At 44.3% G+C, this 8620-nt stretch overlaps 1 protein-coding gene across 1 annotated transcript in view; it reads right to left on the bottom strand.

The window, feature by feature from the left end:
- Positions 1-7810: 7810 nt before the first annotated feature.
- The window catches only part of lrch4 (leucine-rich repeats and calponin homology (CH) domain containing 4), a 46189-nt gene continuing 45379 nt past the window's right edge, over positions 7811-8620 (bottom strand). The window contains exon 18 of the mRNA XM_084003752.1: positions 7811-8134. Coding sequence (XP_083859878.1) covers positions 7985-8134 — 150 coding nt within the window. The 3' untranslated portion in view covers positions 7811-7984. The remainder of the gene's footprint in view (positions 8135-8620) is intronic.

Below are 8620 nucleotides of genomic sequence, written 5' to 3'. Positions count from 1 at the left end.
ACACTTGCACTTCTACATTTCCTTTATTATTTTCTCCAAAACGGCACTCTGCCTGCTTCCTACAGACTTTCCCATTTTAAAAGATACAGCAGGTTCATCACATATGCAGATTTTATACATTTACTGTTAGTCTTTAGTGGTAAAATGTTCATTTGGAACTGGATCTTTACCAACTCAAAGCACTGAACAACATAGTTGTCATAGTTATCATCACCCATTCACACACATTGATGTGATCTTCCACTTAGAGGACCTCTCTCTCTCTCTCTGACTAGTAACATCTGGTGATCAATATTGGGATATTTGGCATGGCCCTTATGTATTGATACACACGGATCATTAATTATATGAGCTATTAATATTGTAAATACAAGCTCAACTTTTTGGCGGGTCATGGGTAAAGTCAGGATTGGGCTTTGTCGACGGTAATAAACAGTTTGTCAGATACATGATTCAACATTTATGACAGGTTTTTATGTGTTGGTCAGGCTGTCTGCGTAACAGAAACCCATTTTAATAAAATAGGTTTAAGTCGGAATGATTTAAGTCCGATGAACTGAGTGGAAACTTTTTCCACTTTATCTTTATTTGTTTTATTACATAAAACAGATGTTGGAAAAAAAAAAAAGCATAATTTGCAGTTAAAAAGGTAATAAATCACCATTTATGTTATCGTAATACTCAGCATATCATAAAAATGTGTCCCCATCGCTCTCTGTTTGATGGTCATGATCATTTCCCAGTCAGACCAGCATGAGCAGTTTGACCCTCCATGTTGTCCATGTTTGGTCCTCTCACTCACATGAGTGTTTGTTATTTAGTGTTACACACTGATCTGTATACAGTTCCACAGTTCAGCTGTCAGAGTGGTGAGCTGAGGAGAGATTTTGACAATTAGTACGCATGCCCAACATGTCATTTGTTGCATCAAAACATGGAAAAGTGGAACAGCAGGAGCTGCTTGTAACATGACCAATATCAAATTCTGAATATTGTCATGTTCTCACTGATGCAGTATGAGTGTTAATGTGGACGTAGTGACTGGTAGTGGTGGTGAAGGGAGGTGGAGCGGGACGTCAGATGAGCTCAGTGGAGAGAGCATGAGCACTGGATTAACGAAGCCTGGAGGTGTATCGGGGGGAGAAAGGTAGCGTCTGTTCATATGAACTGACAGTAGAGAGAATTGTTTTTATTTAGATTTTGACAGCACCTATGTGGTTGGCTGAGGGAGATTGTGGAAAATAAAATGTGTTTGCTTTAACACCCATAGTCAGCTGATGAAGCAGAGGCCAGAGACGGAGAGATTTATGGATGAATGAGAGCGTTACAGGTTTTTCTGACTGAACTTCTGCCAACCTTTATTTAAATCCCCAATCCAGCAAGATCGATCTGGTAGGGGGGAGTGAGAGAGTTATACCTGCCACTCCCTCATCACCGCCACTGAAGTGCCCTTAACCAAGCACATAATAACCCCAAACTGCTCCGGTGGAGCTGCTCCGCGGCCGTCAAACCGGACTGTGGTTGTACTGGCAGCTTCCAGGTGTGAGTGTGTGTGAAACTGTGTGAGTGTGCTCAGGGAAATCCTGCAAAAGAGAGCTTGGCCCTCAACTGACATTCCCTGAAGATATAAAGGTTAGGTAAGAAAAATATCCAGGGGGTGCACAGAAGAATGCCCACAGCAACAACACACCAATGTGGGGCAATATGTTACATTTTACCAGCAGCTATCAATCATTCTTCAGAGGCGGACTATTCAATTAGCAAAATAAAATGACAAATATCTAAACCTAAATCAACACAAGCCTATAACAAAGACCAAAAACCTCGGTTTAGTAGGAATGCAACATAAGGAAGGACAAAGAAATGGAGAGCGGATGAACGTTACTCTGGGTTTTATTATTGCTGCAGACAAGGACACCGCAACCATCCCTTTTTTACTAAGTTGAAGCTTGAGTTCAGGGTGAACCAAAAGAAGACAAACACAACAAACTCAATTCACATCTGGAGTTCTGGTTTATCCCAATAACAAAACAGACAAAAATACATGGACTAAGCCTGATTTTTGTTAAAGCGATTTACTGAATGAACATCAAGCTGTATTGAAGAAAACTTGAAACTAGAGATTGAGATCATAAACTCACGTTGACGATGTTTACTGAGATAATAAATCAAGAGAGAAGAGAGAGCTCTCATTCTCCGTTTTTAGAGCAACACAACAATAATCAATGTAAATAACAAGTAAATACAGTGAAGGCCGTTATAACATAACCTGTAGGGTAAATAGTTAAGAAGGTTGAATGCTGGCACATCTCTCAATAACATCATAAAACTAAGAAAAGTGCCTTTTGAGTCCTGATTACTTCCCTTGTTGTGCTGTATCTCTGATTAGATAGGAAGCTTCCAAAACTACATGTAGACCACAACGGGACATTACCACTAAACGCAGGACGACTAATCACCAGCAGCTGAAGGATTAGGTGATTGGAAACAAAGCAGCTTGGATTCAAACGGGGAATCACAGCAGAATCTATCAACGTTGCTCTGGAAACCTGACGGAGGTTGTAATTTATGTAAAATGAATTGCTTCTACCAAGTCAGGAGGTCGACAGCAGTCTGTCCACCTCATCACTAATTCTGATGAGCAAACGGGGATTTGACGACGTAGTGCGGATCTACTCCGTTAACCTTTATCTAATGGCAAAGAACCACTGCTTTTAAATATGCCCTCCTTCTAGGACAAAACGCAGCTGGAGGCATGAAATGGATGCAGATGAACCCCAGTGAAGTGTGGACAACCACCGTCTCATCGCATTACACCAGGTTTGAGCATGACAGGAAGCGGGCCGCCTCTGTGGACTTCCCATTTCTCAAATAAAAACACACCGAGGCACGCTTGGCATACTTTTACTTTAGTGTGAGTGAGTCTGGCCCAAAGATGGCGGTCCGGGGTGGACGATGACATGTTGGGGAGTCTGGGTTTTCTCTCTCCATGTCCACGATGCCCTTCAGGTCCCTCTAGTTAAGTCCAGTCACTGTGTGTGTGGAGCAGCTTCAGTGGAGAAGATGATTGATGCTCATAAAGCGGTGAATTTGTTTTATATAAGGATGCTGGCTTAAACGCCTCCAGATGGCTCATGATTTCATGTGGACGGGATATTTACATCGTGGCTCAATAAAGCTTAAATATGACTCCACATTTTCATTATCTCCACACATTTGTGGAATAGAAACACAACATTTTTGAAACAAGAACCATTTTTTTAGTTTTTTTTGTCAACAAGCCCCTCGTGAGAAGTAATGCTGCTGCCTATAAATCTCCACAAGCCCCGTGTCTGCTGTTTTCCCTCAAGCGTTTTATATTTTTCATAGCTGTACTTTGCAATCAGACATGTCTGCCCACTCGTCAGGGTCCACTGATTGCATCAGGACCGCCCTACTTCAGAGCCTTCACCTGGTGGACAATAGCTACTAAAGAGCCTTTGAGAGTTTTCAAAGCCTTTAATCAACCAGAGGGAATAATAAACCAGGCCATGCTCTGGTTTCTCAGCTTCTCTTTGGATTTCAGAGGTGCAACAACCTGTATTTTATGTGTTTGGTGGATTCTCAAATTCTTCTTTTTATACATTCCACTGCAGCTTTTTCATAAACCCAACCAACACTTTCATATTGCTACTTAATGTGTACTGTAACGACAATCAGTTGTGTTAAGGTTTCCTCATCACCTCACTTTGTGAGAAAAAACTGAGTGGAAACGTGCACACACTGAATGTAGTGACTGAAATCTACAAAAACTCTCCTTTATCCCCAAAAATAATGATATCACCGTGTATTAAAGTAAATCCTATCAAACCACATCTGACCTGGACAGCAAATAAACAAAAGCTGGGAGGATTTCACTTGAACACAATAAACAAACTCAACCCTGACATTTTTTACCCGGAGCACAGCGTCCCATCAGTCCCAACGTCTCCTTAACTCAACTTAAATAGTTCAATGATGGATGAGGCTCTAACGTGGCCAGGCAGTCCGCTTAGTTGTGGGTCTTGCTTTGCAGCAGTCGATGTTCATGTCGATGAAGGTTCCGGTGTGTTATAAAGTTGGTTTCAATGCTTTCTTGGGGAGACACCTGGAAATCCTGCTCCGTCAAGCCTACTAGACGCTCCATGATCTGCTTCCCGAGTGGATCTTTAATACATTAAAAAACAATTAAAGCCGTGTTTACGTAACGGACGATGATAAAACGTAAAACTACAGTCCTTAAAAAAATGACTGGAAAATAATTCACAAAGAACAAGGTTCTCCATCCAGCTGGCATACACAGAAGTAGACTTGTTGGGAGTTGGTCGTATGCTTTGGCGTTCGGTCTCAAAACCAGCACACGTAAAACCAGGTACATGCACAGAGAAGTCCATGAGCTGAAAGCTTCTTTGCGAGCGAGCATTTCTGCTTCCTCATGCAAGGAGCTGCTCAACAAAGTTGACGTTTGAGACCTGAGGCAGGGATGAAATTGTCGCTGTCTCGCTCCTTTTGATTGCACCAGCCAGGTCAGGTGACGTGTAACAAGTTGCAAACAGATCCTGTCAGTTTACCGTTCACCAAAACGTGTTCAATGCACAACACTGTTTGTTACTTACAGATATTTCAAATTAGCTCTACTGCAAATAAGGTACACGCAAAGTGTACTTTCTGATGAAATCCACACAGTCTATGATTGATGACCCTAACCTAACCTTGTTCTGCTGTACTGTATGTTCCAGCTATACATCCACCCATGCATTACCCACGGCAGCTCCACCGCAGCAGGCAGCAGAATTCAGCTGGAGCTGGTCTTCTTCAGCGTCCTCCTCCTCCGCTCCACCGTTTCCCTCCTCCTGGAAACTGGAGACCTTCCAGGCAGTGTAGGAACAGCACAGTCGGCAAAACATGCAAGTAGTCTAAGACGTTTGGGCGTCGTTGTGACTTCTGTTCCTCTGCTGCCGACAGATTTTCACCCTTTGCCCCCTGACTTTCGACCATGGCAGCAGGGTTATCACCAGGCCAGACCCTCCTGCCCACAGATGAACCCCATGTTCAGAGCAGGTACGCTGCTTTCTCTGTTATAATCAAGTATAATCCAAGAAATCAGACAAGCTGTAGATGTGGCTTAAATCAAAAAAGTCCAATAAGAAAAAGTGTCGTCCTTCCATCCAGGTGGAGGTTTCCGGTTCCCTCCTCATTTCCATGACGATGGCTTCATGCGGTGGAGGTGGAGGACTGCCTTCAGGACTCACCCGTACCCCCCTCCCCTTCCCCGGGTGACACCCATACACCCGAGGTGTGGATGGTGAGCTGCAGACACAGAAACCCATTACAGCAGTGCTTCTACATTAACCGAGTGATAACCACAAAGGATGCGTCACTTTGGGTGCTGAGGAACTTGTTAGGAAGGAAAGCAGATAAGGGGAACGCTGAGTGAATTTGAAGTCAGGCTGTTTCTGGATGTTGGTGAGTTTGGAAGCTGAGGTTGGTCGGAGCACAGTGACGCATATAATACCTGCATTAATACCACTGATCGGTGTTCCTACATGTTGCCCACTTCAATCTAATTTAGATTTTAGTTGAATGGTTGAATATGTACTTGATGTTGTGATGACACAAGATTGGTGGTAATAAAAGTATTGTCTGTGCTCAAACTCTAATACTCAATGCTGCTTCTGAACTGATTTTGTCCGTTTCCTACGTTTTTCTCATGACAGTATTTTTGTTGCGTACATTGAACGTATGTAAAGCCTCCTATAATCAGCGTCCAGCTGCAGAGCCTCACATGTGACTGAGCCTGCGGCCCCGCCCACAGTGACTCACAGACCAAGTGGATCACAGTGTGGAAACAGACTCAGAGCTGCAACTATGATCTGCTGTTTTATCTGTAGCTTCCCCATTTAACAGTCACCTTCTTCACCTCTTCTCAGCCTCGTCTCGCCGCAGGCTGACGAAGCAGGACCGCCGATCCGCCGCTGGCTGGATATCCATCTCTGTCGGAGCGTGGGGGTTCATACCCATCTTCAATTACATCCCATAAATGTCAGGCTGCCTCTTCAGTCCGTTAGCGGTCGGCCTCATGGGGGCATCCGCTCAGACGTGACAGGAATTGGACCGGCAACATTTCCATACACAAGTGCAAGCATTCATTAAGTGTGTGTCTTATCAAGAAGTGAGACGATAAGCCGGTAGCAGACGGTCCTCCAAGGCGGAGCGGCAAAGAGCAATTAAGATGATAGTCAATTAGGCCACGCTGCTAATTGACTCGTGATTAAAGCCAGAGCCGATTAATAAAGGAAGACTCCTCTTGTCTGCCTTGATAGGGAGGAGGTGTGACCGAGCCGGTATGTGATGAAGCATAGCTATGAAACGGGAACAGCTGGATCAGGCTGCCTGCTGGAGAGCAGGTAGATAAAGACATTTCAAAGTTCTAGTGCGTGACGTTTGGAATGTGGGTTAGTTTTAAATGGCAACAGTGTTGAACACTGATTCCAGGTATCCTTTCAAATACTGAGGACAATAGAGACGGTCCTGATGGGGAACATCACAGAGCAGGACTGCAAGCCGCTCAAGGCCCGCCAAGAGCGCTCTACTCTAAAGTATATTTACACCAGGTGCTGCAAGAATCCGGCTCGGGAATCCTGAAGGATCCCACCCGGATAACGGCCTTTTCTCCCTGTTGAGGCGGGGAAGAAGGAACCGGATCCCAGGCCAGCACTCAGGTATTGTCAGATACAATTAATGATCCTAATCATTACACAGTGATTGATGCTTGATGAAGCCCTAGTTCATTATCTTTTGTGGCCTGTTATTGGCTGATTAAATGCTTGGGCAAACACGTGTAGTTCATAATTTACAACAGCGAAGGCTCTGCAGTCAGCGTTGTAGAATCACACTGAGGCTTATAGGTATTAAACACACCAGTGTGATTTCTCTGGATAATCCACAGACCCCACTTTAAATGTCCCTCTGAATATGTGTGTTTAAACACCACAGAATTTCACTGACCTTCATTGTTCTGATATCTGACTGACTGCATGGCTCGACGCCACAAGAGTTAAGTGAGAACATTTGTTCTCTAATTAAAATCACCAGGCGGGCGTGAGGACTGGTTGTTTGACGGAAATGTCAGGAGATAGCTGGACCGCTTCCATCATCATCATCATCTCCTGGTTCCCAGCATGCATCCTGTGGTGCATTCAGTGTTAAAAATAAAATCGTGTTATCCTTTAACTCCAGCATGTTTTCACCCGTCCTAACAAGCGCGTAACGCTTTGCAGCAGATCTTTTTCCTGCTGACGGATGAATGAGTCGGAGGTGAAAACCGTCAGGGACAGACACCAACGCACCGAGCCCAAAGAGGACACGCAGCTGTGTCCGCTTTCACACATTGTGTTCAATTCAATTCATTTAGGACCTTTTGCTAGACTTTGGCAGAGCTGAACAAGACACAGGTTGATGCAATTTTCAAAAATATTCCTGTATTTCACAAACCTCTTTGAATTAAGAGTACTCCATGTATCTACAATGCAGCACAACCAGAGTACATCCTTTCAGAACCTGGTACCTACATTACCCACAATGCAATTCAGCTGCAGACAGTTCGGTCCGGGCTGCAGCAGAGATGAGGAGCTTTATTGATGTGACATCCAGTCTGCCTGGAACTATTTTCTTGACCGTGTGCAGCTTCCTAAGCTAGGCTAACCCAGATCTTCCCTTTAAACTCTGAAAGTGTTCGCTCGTGTAAATTAATCTTTATGAGGAGACATGAAATAATCAAACAGGCTTTGAAGTCATTTACACTTGAAGTCTTTTTATTGTTTGGTCTTTGAACACAGCATGTCTATCTGTATAGTCAACGTAATGAACATGTGAAATATTAAGCATGTTAGAAACCAGCGTTGGCCCCGAGACGGATCTCTTTGGTGTGATGCTGTTGAATCTTTGCAGATGCGGCTACGCTACGCTAGCATTGTGTCGCGCCAGCAGCCCCTGACGTTTCCTGTTTCGGGCCCCGCTGGGAGCCGTCGGCCCCGTCGACCAACACTTGGACAGTCTGGGCCAGCCGACTCAGCCCCTCGTCCTCCATGACGAGTTGGGGGGAACACAAGGAATCCTGGTAAGGCAGGAAGAAAGGAGTGAGCAGAACACATCTAACATACATGCATATGTTTTATGGCACTCATTATTTTTCCATGTCCTAAATTTCATGCCATTTGTTCATTCTCCCGGATGTGAGGAGCAAACCTGATGAAGCTGGAGCTTTGGATTTATTTAGCACCGTAGCTCCCCCCAAAAGTACAGTTTGTTCTAATATTTCTGTATGAGATACGGTTTGTTAATTATTGATCTTCAGCATGGCTGGGTTGAGCTGTTAGGGGACCAGGACCTCGCTGCTGTTGCTGTGTTTTCCTCTGTTGACACTGCTGCCACCCACATCTTCCCTTCTGTGAACTGTCTGTTTGCACCCTGACGCCCCAAGTTGTTGTTAAAGCGTCAAACTAAACATGGCAGCTTCACTTGACACCCAAGACCCAGAAACCAACCACGAAATAACACTCCCTGGATTAATCTGGAGTTAGTTTGTTGTAATTTAATGAAT

Source organism: Eutrigla gurnardus (genome assembly GCF_963514095.1).
Source record: "Eutrigla gurnardus genome assembly, chromosome: 23".
In the NCBI taxonomy this organism is placed as follows: Eukaryota; Metazoa; Chordata; class Actinopteri; order Perciformes; family Triglidae; genus Eutrigla; species Eutrigla gurnardus.
Note: the sequence above shows the minus strand (reverse complement) of the source record. Positions and strands in the feature narration are given on the sequence as shown.